Genomic DNA, 18,644 nt, shown 5'->3' on the forward strand with positions numbered 1-18,644 from the left:
TCTTAAACTTCTTAAACCTGCAATGCAACTCTTTATTAATTCTTAAATCGTCAAGAACTGCTGCCATAACTCTATCCCGTGGACGACCATTAGGATGACAAGAGCCCAGTTTTTTGTTATACAGAACCGCCGCCATTCCCCCAGGTTTGGAGAACTATTTGACCATGTTTGGTCAAATAGTTCTCCCAGGACCCCAGAGAAGCTGGATGCTGGAGACCCCGCATCCCTGAGGCGAACACATACAGCCCGCCCCCATGTGCAGGCACAGGGCGCAGCTGTAGGCGTGGAACCCGGGCACCCGCCCCGGAAAGGCCGCTCCGCTGGAGCGAGGGCCAAACAGTCGCCTACCGCACCCCAACCCACACCCATGACAAGTGGCCCCCGGCGGCGCTCTCCGCAGCCCCGCCAGGTCACAGCATGGCAGGAACCACCGGGCGCAGGCCGCAGGGGGCCCTGCCGGCAGGGGGCCCAGACGGCCGCCCCTTGGCCGACCACACCCCCACATCAACCCAGCCGGATCCTCCCTCTGGTCCTCTGTTATGCAGTGTTTGCAAAGTGCGAGGAGAGACACACAATCCACTTCCACACACACATGAGAGCCTTTCCGACCAATGTTTTCCATCCATATCGACGATAGCGTCGTGTCATTTCAATACCGCGGTGTAAATGGAACGCCTCTCGTCCGATCACAGTGTGTGGTCCAAACGGACTTCGCTTCAAGCAGATTGTTTCACTTCACAGTATTGCACCTATACATCGACCATGAAGGTGCTTACTTTTTACTGAGGGATCAATACTTTACTTATGTCCTGGTAATTCCCGAATACAATCGTAGTCTTACCTCCTTATAAAAAAAAACCCCCAGCATATTTTTGTATCGTTTCCTCGGAAGTGTGGCAACCAAAATGTATAGACAGGTACATCTCATACAATTAGAATAGCATGAAAAAGGGACCAAAAGCTGGTTCCTGGCCGTAAACCCCGCAGAGGATCTACGGGGTCTCGTCGAGAGGAAGATGAGAGACACCAGACACCCAGCCATGCGGATGACCTGGCAGGCTGCTGTCCAAGCAACCTGGGCTTCCATTACACCCGGGCGGCGCCACGGGCTGACGGCCTCCATGCCTGATGCAGTAATTCATGCCAAACGAGGCCCAGCCAACACACTTTTCAGAAGCCTGGCAGTTGTGTTTAAAATATCCTTGTTTTGGTTTTTTTGTTGATCTTGTGTACTATTCGAATTTTCTGAGGCGCTGAATTCCGGGGGTTTTCATTATCTATAGCCACGACCGTGGGACATTTACAAGAAAGAAAGGCTTGGAATACTTCCCTCTCCGTGTATTGAATCGATATGATATACGGGTTTCACTTTCTGAAATGAGCGACAAAAAAAAAAACCAAAAAAAAACCCAAAACCTGAACTTTTTCACGACATTCTAATAGTACGAGCTGTACCTGTAAATCGGGATACTTGGTGCGTTGTTTGGTTGGGCGTTGTTGTTTTTTTTTTTGTGACACTATCTCGTTGATCTTCCACTTGTCGGATCGCCCCTGCTCCGTCGCGGGGAAAGCGGCCGCTTTGGTGGGGGTTTCTCCGAGTTGCGACACCAGCCGTACGCGTCGTTGCGCTTTCACTCCGCCGCCCGGGGGAGTCTCGTCCTCCCGCCTGCGTCGCAAGTTTCCCGTTCGCTCCCGCCTTCCCCCGTGACGACACGCCGCGGGGCGAAGCCCACTCGACCCGGGCCCCAGCTCCAGCTTTCGGACGTCTTTTTGCGCCCGCCCGAGGGGGGGGGGGTGGAGAGAGCGGTCCCGGGCGAGAAGCGACGCGATGGCAACCGGGACAGGGAGGATTCGTGGTTCCCACCTATTCCTCGCAGGCTGCCTGCTTTCGCTGGTTCACTCGCGAGCGGGTAGGTAACGTCGTCTGGCGCCCCTCACGTCGTGGACGTCATTGTTCGTATGAGTTTGTTGCGGTGCGGGGGAGAAGTTTGGCGTCGGGAGGGACGGCTCTTATTTTATTGACCTTTTTTCGGTTCTTGATCGAGTTCGATTTTCCGACTCTCCCTTCGTTTGATTCGGTCGGTGTTGTGTATGGACGAGCTCTGGAATATTTTTTTTAAAAAAAAGAGAGAGAGAGAACGATACACGAGTCATTGGGCTCGGAGTTGTGAATTGGGTTCCCACGCGGGGTCAAGTTCGGGCGGAGGAACGCCCACCGGGAATCCCTGAACCCAAGTCTCCCGGTCCTCCCAAAACGGGTGTATTTTGGCCGAACGCGGGGGCGAAAACCAGCCGCTTCCAACACGAACGACGCCAAGCGCGCAGGTCGCCCGCGGATGTTCTGACGCGCGGGGACGGCCGAGCGCTTCGTCGCGACACGCATTGACCGCGGCCACGTCCGGGTGGGAAAAACCGGCCGCAATTCATGACGCCGGCCTCGGCTGCCGGTGCGTGATGGGAGCCGCTCCCCGCCCCTGGCGCGTCGGAATCGCCGCTCCGTTCGCCGGGTTTGTACACACACACACACGCAAGACGTTCGCCGCCGGTTTTCACCCTTCGCCCAGCGTACGAACGTGGACGGGACGTGCAGCTGAGACGAAGACGGGAAGCTACACGTCAACGTTTTACTACTGTGTGTGTGTGTGTGTGTGCGTGGGCGTGGCGGTTCGCCGAAATCTGTCGGGACTGCTGGCGCGGGACCTTGCTCCGGCCATGAGGACCGGAAATTCTTTATAGCAAAAAAAAAAAAACCCCAAAACTGTGCTCCTGTTCTCCCACAGGTCACGTACATGCGGTCATACGTACATGCAGTGAAACGTCAGGACGAAGAAGAATCTTTAGTTGTCACACAGCACACCACACTGACAGCCGGTGATTAGGGACAATAAGCTCTAAAACTACTAAAATGTGTGTGTGTGTGTGTGTGTGTATATATACAGTATATACCTGTATATATATGTGTGTGTGTGTGTGTGTATATACGTGATATATTTGTGTGTGTGTGTGTACATGTACATGTGTGTGTGATACATCACTGAGGATGCATCCCAGCGCTTCCTCAAGGAAGTACTCTTAAAGCTGCGTGTCTGGCTTAGCCAGTGACACCCAGGAAGCGTCTGCGCTGACAGCCCGGGAAGACGGCGCGGCTCAGGTTGGGCCGGCGGCCCCCACCTCCGAGTCCTCCGCGAGGGAGACAACCCAATAAAGCTACGGGCAAACCGACAAAGAAATACATCCAGGGGATCCCGAGGAGGGGGGGAGGACGAGATCCCCAATAGGACGGTTTCAACGGCAACGACGCAGGCAAACGAACAAGCGATAATGATGAACACCGTTGGAGGCACCTGCGGCGAGCTTTGTGAGAACGAGCGAGGCCTAAAAAATCACACGGCCCCGGATGAAATGCAGAGAGAGGGAGCATGAAGAGCGTCGCACAGGCGCCAGCCCCGGTGAGACGCAGGAGGAGCCCGGCCGGGGATCACCCCCCGGAGCCCGGGATCTCCACGCCTTTCAGCCCCCTACATTCTGCACGGCATCCCAGAAAAAGGACGATACCATGGCCCCCAGCAATTGCAGGCCAGTCTCTATGCAGCGTCTTGACCAAGCTAGGCATCGTGGGCTTGGCGAAGATGAGGGCCATCGAATCAACCATCGATGCCGCAGAGAGGGCCACCAAGTGGCTCTGGCTGAAGAGGGAGGCCCAATGGTTAACTGCTGCTGGGATGCAAGCCGGGGACTGATCACCCCCGCCTGGGTATGATGTTCAAACACACCTGATGACCCCAGGATACATCACTGAGGATACAGTATATATACTGTGTGTGTGTATGTATGTATATAAATAAATAGATATATATATTTATTTATTTATATGTGTGTGTGTGTGTGTGTATACTTTATTCTCAGACTCCTCGGCTTTGTTGTGCCACCTGACAGCAGCAAACAGCAGCGTCCCTCTTCCTCTTCGCCACGTTTGTTTGTAAGAAATCGAGACACGGGACGTAAAACATTTAAAATAATTTTCGGCTTTTGAAGACTGATCGAATGAACTTTGTATTTGCCCATTTTTAAAGATCTGCCCTCACTTGCACCAAACTTCACCAGAAGAAATGATTAACCCGATTGTGATTATGAGGAAGTAAGCACCGGAAAAATGTGGAAACTGTGGTTTCGAAGTTTTCGGCCACCTAAAGCCACAACAACTATTATGAAAGCCTTTTTTCTTCTTTATTTTATGTCCAGCCGACCCCCCATCTCATCATACTGCATGTAGGGACATCCCAAGAGCAGTTGAATTAGAAGGACATTATAAGGGACAGCCGAAAGCAAGTTCACTAATACATTTACTGCAATGGAAAACCGGGGCTGGGTGTCTTTGGCGGCCGTGTGGGTTCACAAAATATAAGAATTTACTATTCGGGGGCCCCGCAAACACGCACTGCTGTATCAACCCATTTCTGGAGCTGCGAATCGCGGTATTCAATTACAAGCTTCTGCCAGTTCTACATTTCCGTTGGGGGAGCATTCTTGTAATCTCAAAATAAGAGCTGTTTAAAAAAAAAAAAAAAGAGTGCGGCTGCTAAATCGACGCATCCCAAATGATCGTTGCGTTTGTGTGATCACGGCCCAGCCGACGGCAGACTTGGACTATTCCAAACGGAGACGCGCAATATATTCCCACGTCCGAGCGTCAGAAAAAAGGTAATCCATCGATGTGAGCTGTTTTACTTTGCACATTTTTGGGTTTTGTACGAGCCCGTCGCGTTCCCCCGCTGGCCAAAACACGTGTCACGGCTTCAAAACAAGGACGCCGGAAGTGTTTCCCGGGGCCGGCAGTCGACCGTCACTGCGCCGGGCTGCCCAGAGAACCCTAACCCAGACAAGGAGGTCAAGATCCTGTTCATCCCCGCGTGTGTGCCTGCTCTGAGCTCGATGTGCGTGTCTGTGTGTGTGTGTGTGTGTGTGTGTGTGTGTGTGTGTGTGCGCGGCACAGGCGAAAGGTGTGTGTTTACAAAAGTTGTTTGGTTACATAAGGTGTCTCTTGCTCACGCAGTCAAAAGTTCAGAAAGCGCTCAAAGTCTGTATCGGGTCCAGACGAGAGAGACGGCGGGAAGCGGTGCCACCTTCCGCGGGAACTGGGAAAACCGCGTCGGCCTTCCCCGCGTCTGTCCCTCCCCCCGAGCGTATTATTTGTGGTTGACGGGGTGGTTTCAAGTTCACGCTGTGTAGTAGTACGTTAGTTATCGTTTATTTCCTGCACATTGCTGCCTGCAGCTATATTCTTTTATTATTTTTGCTTTTATTCCCTGCCTTTCCTCTTCTCCCCAATTTAGGTCAAACCTTGCCAGCACGGAACTTCTCGCTCTCCTGGGAAGACGAGTTCTGTGCCGTGCTGACGTGGTTACCGCCGAAAGATTTGCAAAGCTGCTGTTATTATTTGGTGGGTGCACGATACCGTAAAGTGCGAGTGAACAGAGTGGGGGAGTTGTTGCATCGGGTACACGTGGGGTGTCCCTCCCGTCAAGTCCCTTCTCAGCTGATGTTGACAAAAGCCGGCCTGTATTTTAACCAGCCCGCTCCCAACATTATGGACTTTGAGAGACGCTCAAGAAAAATACTTCTTAATAGTCGGTACTCGCAGTTCTATGCATTGATTGTTCTATATGGGTTTATTACACAAGAGCGTGAGAACCAATCCTCTACATAGTCTACATATGTGGCGTAGAATGATTGCTCTGTTGGTTTTCATGTCATTTCTACGTTGTACTTATTGGCCAGTGCAGTCATAATTGATCCGTAATGTTTCTGCCTTTGTAGGTCCAGCACCCCGCCACGGGGACGGAGGAGTTGGCGAAGGGAAAGGAGGTGTGGCTTGCTTACTTACTTACTTACTTACTTACTTACTTACTTACGTTCCGACTTCAAATCTCTAACCCGCGATCGCTTCTCCGTCGATTGGCGCGCTCTCCGGGGAGTGGCTTGATAGACGACGCTCCCCGGGTGTCAATCTGCCATGTGCCCGTGTTCCAAATGTTAGATTGTCATTTTTTTTTTCCCTCGTGGTAAGGGATACGAGATGAATTGCGAGTAATGATTTCATACAGTCTCTGACAATAACAGTCCACTCTGCCCCGACTCTTGTGTTGAGGCAAAAAAATGTATTTCTTTGCGGCCGGTCCAGATCCGAGTCCTTTGCTCTTTTGTTTGTGTCCTCTCAGACTGAATACATTAGCCGTCGGCAGAGTGAAACACGGCACCGTGAACTCGTGACCATGGGGGGAGGATTCCTCAAGTATTCGCTCCGAGCCGCCTGTCTGAGCGCAGACCAGGAGGGTGATCCCGCGCACGCCGGCTACCCCTGTGAATACACGGTCGAGGAGGGCGATCCCGCGTTCGTCAACATCACCTCTCCGGGTATGTGAATTTCCGTTGACGACCACAGGTTTTTTGTTTTTTTTCAGTTGTTGTCGTGTGAATCTCTAAAGAGCCATTTATCGCCATTCACCGCCTGCCCCCTTCCCCAGAACTGGCGGAGGACTTTGAATGTTTCCTCCTCTCCTCCGACGCGACGAGCTGTTCCTGGCGCCCGGCCAGCGGCGCAACCGACTTCCAGCTCTTCTTCCGGTAGGATTTTCTCTCCACTACTCTCTCTCGTTCAAAGAGAGGGGAGAAAAACGAGGAGGGGGAGTGTTGACTCTCGCTCCCATGGGAAGAATGCATTTTTTTTTTTTTTTTTGTTTGGGTGGGTTTTTGGCATACGCCTCCTCACTGGAAGGTCGGGCTTCGCAAACGTATATCTTCCCCCTGGGGGCGAGTTGCAAGGGACGAGAGTTCAGAGTAGAAGCCATCGGGACAAGAACAAGGTATTCAAAGTAAAAGCCACGTGTACATAATACACGCGTACATTTTGACCACACCAAAGAACGGAATTCATATAAGAAACACCCAACAATGCCACCCTGCTTGTACGGTATGTAGACGGATGGTGGGCATGTTTTGTGATTGAGGCCCAGAGATTATAATTATTTCACTCTCTCACTTTTTCCCCTTTCCCTTATCCCTTTGAATTAACTTTCTTCCAGGTCAGCAAAGGTAACTAGCGCAAGCGTGCCGTCAGCGGATGGTTGCTCCGCCTTAAGTGCCTTGAAGGAGTGCCCTGACTACCAATACACTGGCGCAGCCAGGACGGGATGTAACCTACATGGCGGCTTCTTTCATCATCTGATCTACTTCCTGTTGAATGGAACCCTGGGCGATTCTCCCGTGAGGAACATCTACCTCAAAGATATGATGTACAACGGTGGGTAGACGTAAAAAACGAGACATGAGGCCTCGTGCAAACCCCATGGGAGCATCCGTTCACTTTCAAAATCCCCTCCGGGGTTTCGGTGCTTTAAAATTGAAATGTCGAAATTCACAATGCTTCCTTCCTTGCTCTTGAGTTCATTTGAGAAACTGTTCTTACTTCCTTTAGGGCGACATAGTTTAGAGGCTTGTTATCCTGCACTGGATGGTGTAAAACTGTGTGCGTACGTGTGTTGGTGGCGAAATGTTTCACGGGAGGCATTTCACCACTATAAACGTATTCATTGAATATGTCTTTGTTGTATTTCACAACGAGAGGCGGAAAACGGCCCTTTTCTTTTACCCTACCAACTAAACAACTAATCACCATCGCTTCGCCGAGATAATCACCACAAGTGAAACACAGAAACAACATCGCGAACATCAAGTCAAGAAAAAAATAAAATGGCAAATAGCCCCTCGCTGTTACATCTGGAGCAACAAATGAGCAGAAAAGAGAACCAGGAGGGGGAGGGTGTGTGTGTGTGTGTGTGTGTGTGTGTGTGTGTGTGTGTGTGTGTGTGTGTGTGTGCGTGTGCGCACGCGCGCAGGGTTCATCATTATATTTTTATATTGAACTGCACAGGCAGTCATCTGCTTGACTACAAGTCTCTCTCTCTCTCTCTCAACTGTACAGTTCGACTCAATCCCCTGCAGTGGGACGTAAGACGAGACGAGGACTTCCTGATAATAAGCTGGACCCCTCCTGACGGTGTGTCCGGCTGGACGTATGAAGTCAACTACACTGAGTGTGGTAAAATGAAGGTGACACCTGCCCCGCCTCACATGGCGGCGACTTTAAATACATTCCATTTCACCCAGCGCAACGCAACTATGCAAACAAACACTTGTGGCCCCGAGCGCGAACTGCAAATTTATGTTTTCCCACATTGCTCTGACGGTGGGAACGGTCGAACCGTGGGGAAGCGCGCGCGCGCGCACACACACACACACACACACACACCCACACACAAAAATAACAGGAATATTATTGCGGCCGGTTCGCACTATGAGCCGTGACCAACGTAACTCTTGTTTCTTCACAGAGAAAAGAAGTAAATGAAAGAGAAGGACACTCAACAAAGTTGGTGTACACAGATCGTTGTGAGTACCGCATCACCGTCGCGGCCTATTTACACAACAGAATTGGATGGACCCTGCCGGGTGAAGAGGAGCGCTACGGTACGGCTTTCACCTCGGTTTTTACATGACAACAGACACATTTTGCATTTGCACACATAAACATTTACACATTTGACACATTTACACGTGCATTTGACACAAACGTATCGCTTGCAAGGATGGAATATTTCAGAATGAGATTTTTGCTGTGACCAAAAAGTGTGTGTGGGGGGGGAGGTGGGTCAAACCTTAAACGAGCTAGTTTGAATGTTTACTGAAACATAAATTCACCCTCCTGTTATTGTTCGTGCAGGTAAAAACTCAAATCCGAATCAGCTCCTCTATGTGACGACCATCATCATCCCGGTTGTGCTCGCGGCCGTTTTGGCCATTTTTCTCGTTTGTTGCCAGAGGTACGTAACCCCTTACCAGACGACTGCTTTTTAACATACTCCAGCTAACATTTGGGGGTGAATTCACAAAGAGATGGATTGTGGCCAGCTAATGGCCCCATGGTTTGCGCGTCAATTGCGCCCGCTGTCTACGCTGTCGCAGCGTCGGACTCATGAAAGATATTGCGCTCGGGATATGACAAACACGCCCACAAAGTTTTTCTGCTGAGTGCAATTTGTGCGTCTGATCGCAATTATCCACGTGGCAAAGTAAATCTGCTTTTCTTTGTTTTCTTCAATTCGGAAAAGGGGTTGAATAAGTACATCCAAAATAATAAACACACTGTTTTTCAGCGGTTTTATTTGGAGACAAGGGCACGTGCAGCGTAGCGTAAATGCATAATGGGGTCTCTATTATGCGTTTTCTACGCCACTGCTCCACACTTGACTGTTTATCGAGATATCAGTCTTAAATAAATATAATATATAACAAATAAAATTTGGTTTTAAAGTGTTGAATGGAAAATGTAAAACTCTGAGGAAATGATTGGAGGGGCTGCTCGGTCCAAAATCCTGGTGGGGCGAGAGCACCAGCAAGCTGACTCACCAAGTCTCCTTTTCCACCGCTGATGGGCTTAACCCACGCCTTGTTTGTGCAGTCTTTTATTTTTTGCAGCTTTATCCATATTTGCACATGCCAAACCAACCATACAACAGCAGACATTACCAAAAAATGATTTGCCAGAGGTGTTTGCCATTTACGCTATTCGTACAACCGATGCGCATATGAGGGGGCGTGGGATTGGATGACAGGGGATCTCGTGATCTGCTGCTGCTGTTGTACCGGATCCAGGCTCTGCGAAGCCGCCTGGTGATCCCAGTGATCAGCAGTCAATATACAGTCCCGTCGGGCCCAACCGCCCAATAAACGGGACGTCCCGGCTAATACGGGACAGTTGGCAGCCCTAGGTAGCGCCAATTTGGCGCCTAATGTATGCATAATACCTTGTTTGAATAATCGGTGCAAATAGCACCGACGCGGTTAGCGGTGCATTTCAGCCGCTCGCGGGTGCGTTGCGACATGACACGCTGGCTTTTCCTGTTACTGGCCTATCTGTTGAGCGGCCGCAAAAGCCGAGCAGTTGCTTTGTGAGTTTCGCCCCTTCGCCCCGTTTTGATCGTCATTCATCTTCATGCAGGCACAAGGAAAAGCTCTTCCCCAAAGTGCCAGAGCCGCGGGATTTGCTCGGAGGCATTGTACACAACAACAATGAGGTAAGAGCCATCCGTGGTCCAGGCCAACACGCCAACTGTCGTTGTCGTATCTGTTGTTTCCGCTCTCATTACCTGTCAGGCTGTTGGTATTTCCTCTTTGTATTTAAAGCGGTACTCCAATGTTCCAGGGAGCCAACCGTAACCCGAGACAATTACACCTGCTGTAGCATTTTCAAAAGCGCACAAGAGTTATTTACGTGTTATGCCACATCCATATATGTTATTTGATATCCAGAGAATTGGATCCTGATAGGGCCGTGGGCGACGGGGGCCCGGGGCGAGGATACACGCTACGGCTCTTGGTCAAACTAACCTGTGCGTTGGAGCTCATTAAGAACCAGAATCTGTTTATTCCGCCAAGGACATTTTCATTTATATACAAGGAATTTCAATCATATACAAGGTAAAAGCTTAACGGTCTGAAAAATAAGAAATAAAATAAAAATAGCAAAAAGTACAGAGCAGAAATAGCCAAATAAATAAAAAATATATACAAAGTACTATGCGCAGGATTCATTATTGTTATGATTATTTTGTGTATAATAATTATTATGTACATACTTAATTATTACAGTGTCTCAAGTCTTATTATAACAGTGTTTTTGGTATGTTGCTTGAATATTGCACAAATGCCATTACTATTCTCAGGACTTTATTTTGACATAGCGTGGTCCTTTTGCCTTGGTCCGCTCCAGAACCACACCTGGAAGATGTACGTCCTGGCAGAGGAAGAGCAGGACTCCGTGATCAGCTTCGCCGTGGAACAAGAACACAAAAAGTCTGTTTCCTGAGACGGGGAAATGTTCTAAACCAGCCCAGTATGAAACTGATTGTCTCGGATATTTCCACGGAAACTCGTGGTCAGAGTTCTGTGTTTTGTTTTCTCGGCGCCATCTCCTCGCGGGAACAATTTCCGAGCTCCGCGGACGACGCCGACGCCTCATCAGCGCCTCCATTCCCCTGGTTTGTTCTCCCTGGGAACAAACTTGGATGGCCTCTCCCTGAACTCCAGTCCAACGCCGGGTTTGTAGAAGTCTGCGTCAAAAACGATGTACAGTTTGTCTTAAAATCACACACACTGGCCCCTTCAGGTAATATTCCATTTCACTGTTAACCACCGTGGTGGGATGGGGCGGCTTGAGCGGCCGCACCCGCAATCGCTGCGGCAGGTGTAAAACCCCATCCACACACTCTGCACCACACCCCATCCACCCAGTCAGCATAGGAGCCCTGTCATGGCATGTTCCATCTGCTAATTCCACCTAGCCTCCCCTCTACAATCAGCTGGTGTCCACAACCCCCTGTCCCCTGTGCCGTGGAGCCCTGAAAACGCCACTCGGGTAGCGTGCGGTGGGGAAGCGGCCACAACCGCAAAGGTTTTTCGGCTTTGCGCGGCGTTCACCCAACTTAATCCGCTGTCGGGATCTCTGCTGGCTTTTCGGAAACTCCCGTCATTGCAAAGACGCTTGATGATGAGGCTGCGCTTGGCACAAGCAAAAAGTTGCCCTCACGATGCATCGTGGTCACAGCATACTGTAGCAGCCATTGTTTTACATGCTATGTTATTTCACCGCATATAGTATCCCTCCATGGAGGGTGTGTGTTGTCCTTCTATGTATTTTGCCCCCCTCATATTTTCCTTTGTGCATTTCCAGCATTCAATAAAGTCTGCCGAATTTTTTTTTATCCTTTACTTTGTACATCTGCCTCCTGTGTTTTCTCCGCGTTGTGGTCCGCCATTGTCCTAATCGACAAAGTGATGAAAATTAAAAGTGAGATTTTTATTTTTTGGATTCAATGAGAGTTTTTCGACCGCTGTGCAATGTATTTTCCAAATTCCACTTAAAATAAGCAAATAATGGAAGTGAGCTCTTGTGTTGCCGGATCAAAACTTCAAGGCAAATCCGTTGTCTCCAGTCAGGATAACTGCTCTGCGTTCGTCACAAAAAGATCAGGTTTCACACTGAAAGTGAGAACTCTCCGTCGGCCACAATAATAAGGACAGTTGTTTTAATGACATGTTATAGGACACAGAGTGTCGTGGCATTCTTTAATTTTAAATGGTGCCGTGGCAGGATAAAAGTTGGCAAACACCCGAGATGGATAATTGTCAAGAATATGTTCAAGGCTTAACTGAAGCATTTCTGCAAAAGAATGGCACTTACTGTATAAGCGCATAGGCCTCCAGTTAGCTGATGTGCTAAGTGTCTTTATCTGGTTTTGGAAGTCACGAGACGAAACACCCCGACAATGGGGACTAAATTCATCCTTTCCTGAAGCTTCTTTGAAAACGCATAAAATGGACTCACTAATGTCTTCTTGGAAAGCCTCATAAAAATGCCTGATCGATCCATTTCCTCGCGTCCCGCCCTTTTTTAACCTATTTATGTCCTTGTTAACATCCTCTTATTTCAACATCTTGGTCCCACATGTTCACTCCCTAACAATACATTCGGCACTCCCAGTCCCTGTCGTAGAAAACTGTGACATATACAATTTTTTAACAGGAAAATGTGAAGTGATAAATGGACCTACTTTTTTCCCCATCGGGGGTTCAGAGGTTCACGCACAGGATTATTTGGGTTTAAAGGTGAAAGGAGGGGATTCAAAAAAGCGGAAACAAAGACTGAAATGATATTGAAAAGTCAACATGGATGAATCATTCCTTTCTTTCTAAAAGGCCGGACTCGACACTCCAGAGTAATGAAATTAAAAAGTCAATCCTTTTTAGGAAAGAACAAAGGAAAAAGAGACGTGGTGATATAAAGAGGTAGTGCCGACGGTGTGAGGCTGTTTGTCGATGGGTATAGACGTCCAAAGCACAAAGATGATACTTTTATAGCCCACCACGCTTCCGGTTTTGGCAACCACATGATGCCGGAACATCTTACAGTCCAAAAGATACACCAAGTGTAGAGAGAGTTGATGTTGTGTGCTCGTGGTTGTACAATCAGGAAATGTTCAACGTCACGGTCATCGTCTGGGAAAGCGAATGGGGGGCCGACGGAGGTTACCCACGATGACATGCTGGGATTCCTGGAAAGGTTCACGAGTTTGACCGCGAAACGGAGCCCGGGTGCGGGAATCGGACGCCGCGGCTTTCCGTCGCCGTGTCCCGCTGTACCGTCTCGTCAGTCCCATCCCGTAGCCCCCCCCCCCGAGATCACCTCGAGAGATTTGTTCCCCCCCCGCCCGACGGCTATTTCCGGTTTGGGAAAAACGGGACATCTGTGTCGCCCTGTTCTCCCGTGCAGACGTCACGTCAAGTTAATGTCCACTTCGTGCGGGGCGGCGGCGGAGACCAGCCAGTCCGCGGGCGTCCGGTGCGGTCGGCACGGCGACGGGGAGAGATCCTCGTCGGGTACAGGGGCGACCCCCTTGGGCCTCAAAAAAGCCGTTGGAAAAAGGGGTTATCAGATCAGCGGGGATTGATGGAGATTGCCATCTCCCTTAAAAACACCACGAGCCTCTTTACAGACGAGCTCCGCACTTTTTTTTTTTTTTTTTTTTTTTAAGTCTGAACAGGAATCTTGGCGGGCGTCCACGCCAAGTGAAAACAGCCGAGGCAAGCTGCGGGAGCTGCGACGAGGGCTCATGCCGCTGCCGTTGCGCAATCCTTTCCTTTCGGGCCGGCTACAGGAGCGGCGCGACGTTCCACTTTGGTCGTTCTTGGGGGATCGGACTGATGATGCCCAAATGAATGATGCCCGTCTGCGCGGCGCGGTGCGGTGCGGCGCGGTGCGGCGCGGCGCTGACATGCCCAACCCATTAAAACAACACGGCTATTGAAATGCAAGGGCATGTCTGTGATCATCAATCATCAATCGACCGGGCGGGCGAGTAGCTCAACTCCCAGGGTACACGCCACCCAGGAGAGGGCGGAGCAAAGAGTTTCGGGAAAGTTTGATAAGATCAACGTTGTTCAAAACAAGATCAGTCATTTTCCTGGGAAAGGGATGCCGATATCACCATGCATGTCGGTGCAAACGCACGATGTAGATCAGCCATCGCGCGGCCGTGGGTCGGGGGTTTGCGATCCGCCGGTTTTTTTTGTTGGTCATTTTCCTCGGTTCGGTTTGTCACGGTTTTTTTTTGTGCTTTTATTTATTCGTTTTTCTCTGACGTATTAATTATTTCGTTCATTTTGATTGGATTTTTTTTTTTTTTCTTCTAACAAACTAAACTGTCGCAGACTGTTGAATGTTTAAAAAAAACAACAAAAAAAACCCCGATGTGAACACAATATCACTACGTCATATGTTTTCTTTTTCTTTGTTGACTGGTTATAAAAAAAAATGTTACGTTACGGGATTGTGGCCCCTGCACAAACAAAGCACACACTCCAGGTTGTCTTTTGTCAACAAATCTACCACAGAATCATTACAACACGTATTTCTGCTGTATTTCCTCATCACTTGACAAGACAGCCCTGAGGTGGCCGGATGGTGTGGTTTGAGCAGTGTGGCTGCATGCCCCTTGCTCGCCGGTTGGTCTAACGAGCAACAGGGTAAACCCCCACCACCACCCCCACGTCAATCCGACGCTTCTTCGGTACACGTGCTTCGATCAACATCGGCGCGCTTAGAAATACCGCGCCTGCGCACCTCTTGACAACGCGTCCGTACACGTCAGCCGAGTGGAAGCGCCTTTTCCATCCGCGCGCCTCGCTCACATCCACCGGATCCGCCCGAAACGAACTGCCCGTCGCGCCGACTAGCTTTCCCTGGAAACGCCGGGCGGCGTACGGTGCGAGGGAACTACAGGTGCGCACGGAGGGTGTGAGCGTCTTGTTTTCACGCCCGGTTCTGCGCGTCTTTCTTTTTACCGGTTTGATCTTTGACAGCGGTGTGCAGTTCATCGACACCGCCAAAACGACCGGGGTTGAGCAGGGTCACAATACACTCTTTGGCGATGTACGGGGTCGGGACAAACGTACGACCCAAGGCACTTTTGTATTTTAAGCACATTTTTCTTATCACCCGCGGAATGATTAAGATCTTCAGTTGCAACACTGCGTGGTTTTCTATCCCCCTACGCCTCCAAATTTGACCACCCCGACATACACTGCACAGTGCTGGCTGATTTTCTAATATTTCATCGGTAGCACATGCTCAACAAATGAATAAATGATGTTTGCCTCAATCACCCTGAGTAAATTTTCACGAGACCATTAGATGCGTGGGTTGCGTTACGCACAAACAGTTCTAGCCATCCCTACAAACAGATGAGTGAAAACCCCATCACACATATCGTCATAATCTCTCCTGTAGGGGAGCACACTATCAGCGTATATAGCGTATACAGTGTCATACACTAAATAAACACGGGCATGTTAACCCGTTTTGCAGACCCTTTTATTGTTTGCGGCCCTTTGGGGGGGGGGGGGGCACTTAAAGGGGATTTAAGTGACTTCGAACGTGGCCTGGTTGTTGGCGCCGGACGGGCTGGTCCGAGCATTTCAGAAACTGCTGACCGACTGGGATTTTCACGCACAACCATCTCTGGGGTTTGCAGAGCAAGGTCCGAAAAGGAGAAAGTATCCAGTGAGCGGCGGAGAACGGGCAGACTGGTTCGAGGCGATAGGAAGGCAACGGTTACTCAAATAACCACTGGTTACAACCAAGGTCTGCTGAATACCACGTCGAGAAGACCACACCGGGCGCCACTCCTGTCAGCTAAGAACAGGAAACCGAGGCTGCAGTTCGCACCGGCTCACCAAAAATGGACAATAGCAGATTGGAAAAACGTTGCCTGGTCTGAGGAGTCTCGATTTCAGCTGCAACATTCAGATGATAGGGTCAGAATTTGAAAGCATGGATCCATCCTGCCTCGTATCAAGGGTTCAGGCTGGTGGTGGTGGTGTGATGGTGTGGGGGATATTTTCTTGGCACACTTTGGGCCCCTTAGTACCAATTGAGCATGTTTTTTTATATTATTCTATTGACTAAGGCGACGTTACGTTTTAGGAATCAATTAGTTTCAGTTAGTTGCTAGGTAGGAATTAGGTTAACTATTATGTTCAGTTTAGTACTTATTGTGCATAATCTCCGGGTGCGTTGCAAAGACATTTCACTGCATCTAGGTATGAACGTATGTTTATGTATGTGACGAATAAACCTCTTGAATTTTGAATCTTGTGCTTTGAAATCCCTCAGCTGCATTCTTTTTTTTTTTGTTTTTTTAACCTGTGCTGTCAGCAGGCTGGGCATACAACACAGAGTATTTGTATGACATTGCATCCAGGACAGAGTTAGTCTGCAAGTGGAGTTCAAGTTCTCCACCTGCAATACAACTCTTTATTAATTCTTAAATCATCAAGAACTGCTGCAATAACTCTGTCCTGTGGACGACCTGTGGGATGACAAGAGCACAGTTGTTGGTTATGGAGAGCCACCACCAACCCCCCTCTTTGGAGAACTATTCATCATGTTTGGATCGATAAACAACTGATCACCACTCCGAGAGGGGGAGAATCACCACGGTGAGACAAGCAAACATGGAAACGAACAACATTTACACAAAAACATAGACACTGGACGACAACATGTACTGGAAAAGTGAATTGGGTCCAGTTAAGTCCAGGAAAACTGAAACTACAACTGCTCCCGTGGCCTCTTCCCGTCAAAGTTATGGCAGTAAATAAGGGAGGAAAGGAGGGGGAAAGCAACGCCCGGTTGCTGGGGTGCACTCCAAGCAGGGGTGCGTGAGTGCATGCGTGCGTGCGTGGGTGCACGTAAGATGTCCACCGGTGAGTGTCCAGTGACTTATCCCCATTGGTACCGGTGTCGAAGGGCCGGTATTGGGATTGAGCTGTGCTACAGCGCCCTCTGCCGGCGAGAGCCGGCACGACAGGCTCCCGACCGGCCGTGGTCCTGATGCTGCGGGGATGCGGGGCGGCAGCGTTGCGGGAGGACGGAAGTATCTAAACCGCGCCGCACCCACCGTCTCCGGCGCAGTCTCTGTGGCGCAATGGAATAGCGCGCTGGACTTCTAATCCAGAGGCTCCGGGTTCGAGTCCCGGCAGAGATGGGTCAACTCTGCGTGCCAGCCCCGCAGCGCTGCGGCTCCTTTTTTTCCTTTTTCTTATTCCCACGTCGGCGCGTTGTGCGGCATCGCTCGTCGTCGACTTTAGTGTTTTTTGGTGCTTTCATTTTGCAACGACGGGGGACAGCGTTGAAACACGCCCTGTTTAACAAAAACAACAAAAACACTTTAAATGCGACATAACACTCGGGGTGGGGGGGGGGCGGTGACATTTTCAGTTCGCTCCTTTTTGTGTCGATTATCACAAACGAATTATATACCGACGCTGACGGGCGCCCAAATCTCTATCCGTGATCCGCTGGACAAAAGCGTGGCCCACAATTGTTCCATCGAGACGGACGTCTCCATCCCCCGTGTCCCCCACGTCTCCATCCCCCGTGTCCCCCACGTCTCCATCCACCGTGTCCCCCACGTCTCCATCCCCCGTGTCCCCACGTCTCCATCCCCCGTTTCCCCACGTCTCCATCCCCCGTGTCCCCCACGTCTCCATCCCCCGTTTCCCCCACGTCTCCATCCCCCGTGTCCCCCACGTCTCCATCCCCCGTGTCGCCCACGTCTCCATCCCCCGTTTCCCCCACGTCTCCATCCCCCGTTTCCCCACGTCTCCATCCCCCGTGTCCCTCACGTCTCCATCCCCCGGTTCCCCACGTCTCCATCCCCCGTTTCCCCCACGTCTCCATCCCCCGTTTCCCCACGTCTCCATCCCCCGTGTCCCTCACGTCTCCATCCCCCGTTTCCCCACGTCTCCATCCCCCGTGTCCCCCACGTCTCCATCCCCCGTTTCCCCCACGTCTCCATCCCCCGTGTCCCCCACGTCTCCATCCCCCGTTTCCCCACGTCTCCATCCCCCGTTTCCCCCACGTCTCCATCCCCCGTGTCGCCCACGTCTCCATCCCCCGTTTCCCCCACGTCTCCATCCCCCGTGTCCCCCACGTCTCCATCCCCCGTTTCCCCACGTCTCCATCCCCCGTTTCCCCCACGTCTCCATCCCCCGTGTCGCCCACGTCTCCATCCCCCGTTTCCCCCACGTCTCCATCCCCCGTGTCGCCCACGTCTCCATCCCCCGTTTCCCCCACGTCTCCATCCCCCGTTTCCCCCACGTCTCCATCCCCCGCTTCCCCACGTCTCCATCCCCCGTGTCCCCCACGTCCCCGGAGGACGGAGGGGGAAAGGGGGGGGGGAGAGAAAAAAAAAAAGATGCTTTCCGCGGTAATGGCGAGAGAGGCCTCGGGGGGGCGCTCCGAGCCCCGGCCCCGACCGCTTCCGCTGAGCGAAGAACGACGCTTCCACGCGGCGTCGGGCGCTGGTGACGCGGAGCGTGAAAGAGGTTTTTTGGGGTTTTTTTTTTTTTTTTGTTTATTTTTTTGTTGTTGTTTTTTTTTTTTTCTCTCTCACGTGACGTACAGTCGTGGAAAACAGGGTGAGCTCCCCCACCATCCCCACACTTTGAGGAATCAGCTGTTTGTA

General features: G+C 50.7%; 1 protein-coding gene across 1 annotated transcript; it reads left to right on the forward strand.

Moving 5' to 3' along the window:
* Positions 1-1,794: 1,794 nt before the first annotated feature.
* Positions 1,795-11,833, forward strand: LOC307247312 (uncharacterized protein). Its single transcript, XM_080023453.1, has 11 exons — positions 1,795-1,910; positions 5,334-5,440; positions 5,818-5,865; positions 6,219-6,414; positions 6,525-6,624; positions 7,083-7,300; positions 7,982-8,109; positions 8,391-8,526; positions 8,780-8,879; positions 10,058-10,133; positions 10,829-11,833. Exons 1-11 carry the CDS (start codon positions 1,829-1,831, stop codon positions 10,922-10,924), a joined length of 1,287 nt encoding a protein of 428 aa, XP_079879579.1. The 5' UTR covers positions 1,795-1,828; the 3' UTR covers positions 10,925-11,833.
* Positions 11,834-18,644: the final 6,811 nt, after the last annotated feature.

The sequence above is a fragment of the Zeus faber genome (genome assembly GCF_960531495.2).
Source record: "Zeus faber genome assembly, chromosome: 22".
Taxonomy (NCBI): Eukaryota; Metazoa; Chordata; class Actinopteri; order Zeiformes; family Zeidae; genus Zeus; species Zeus faber.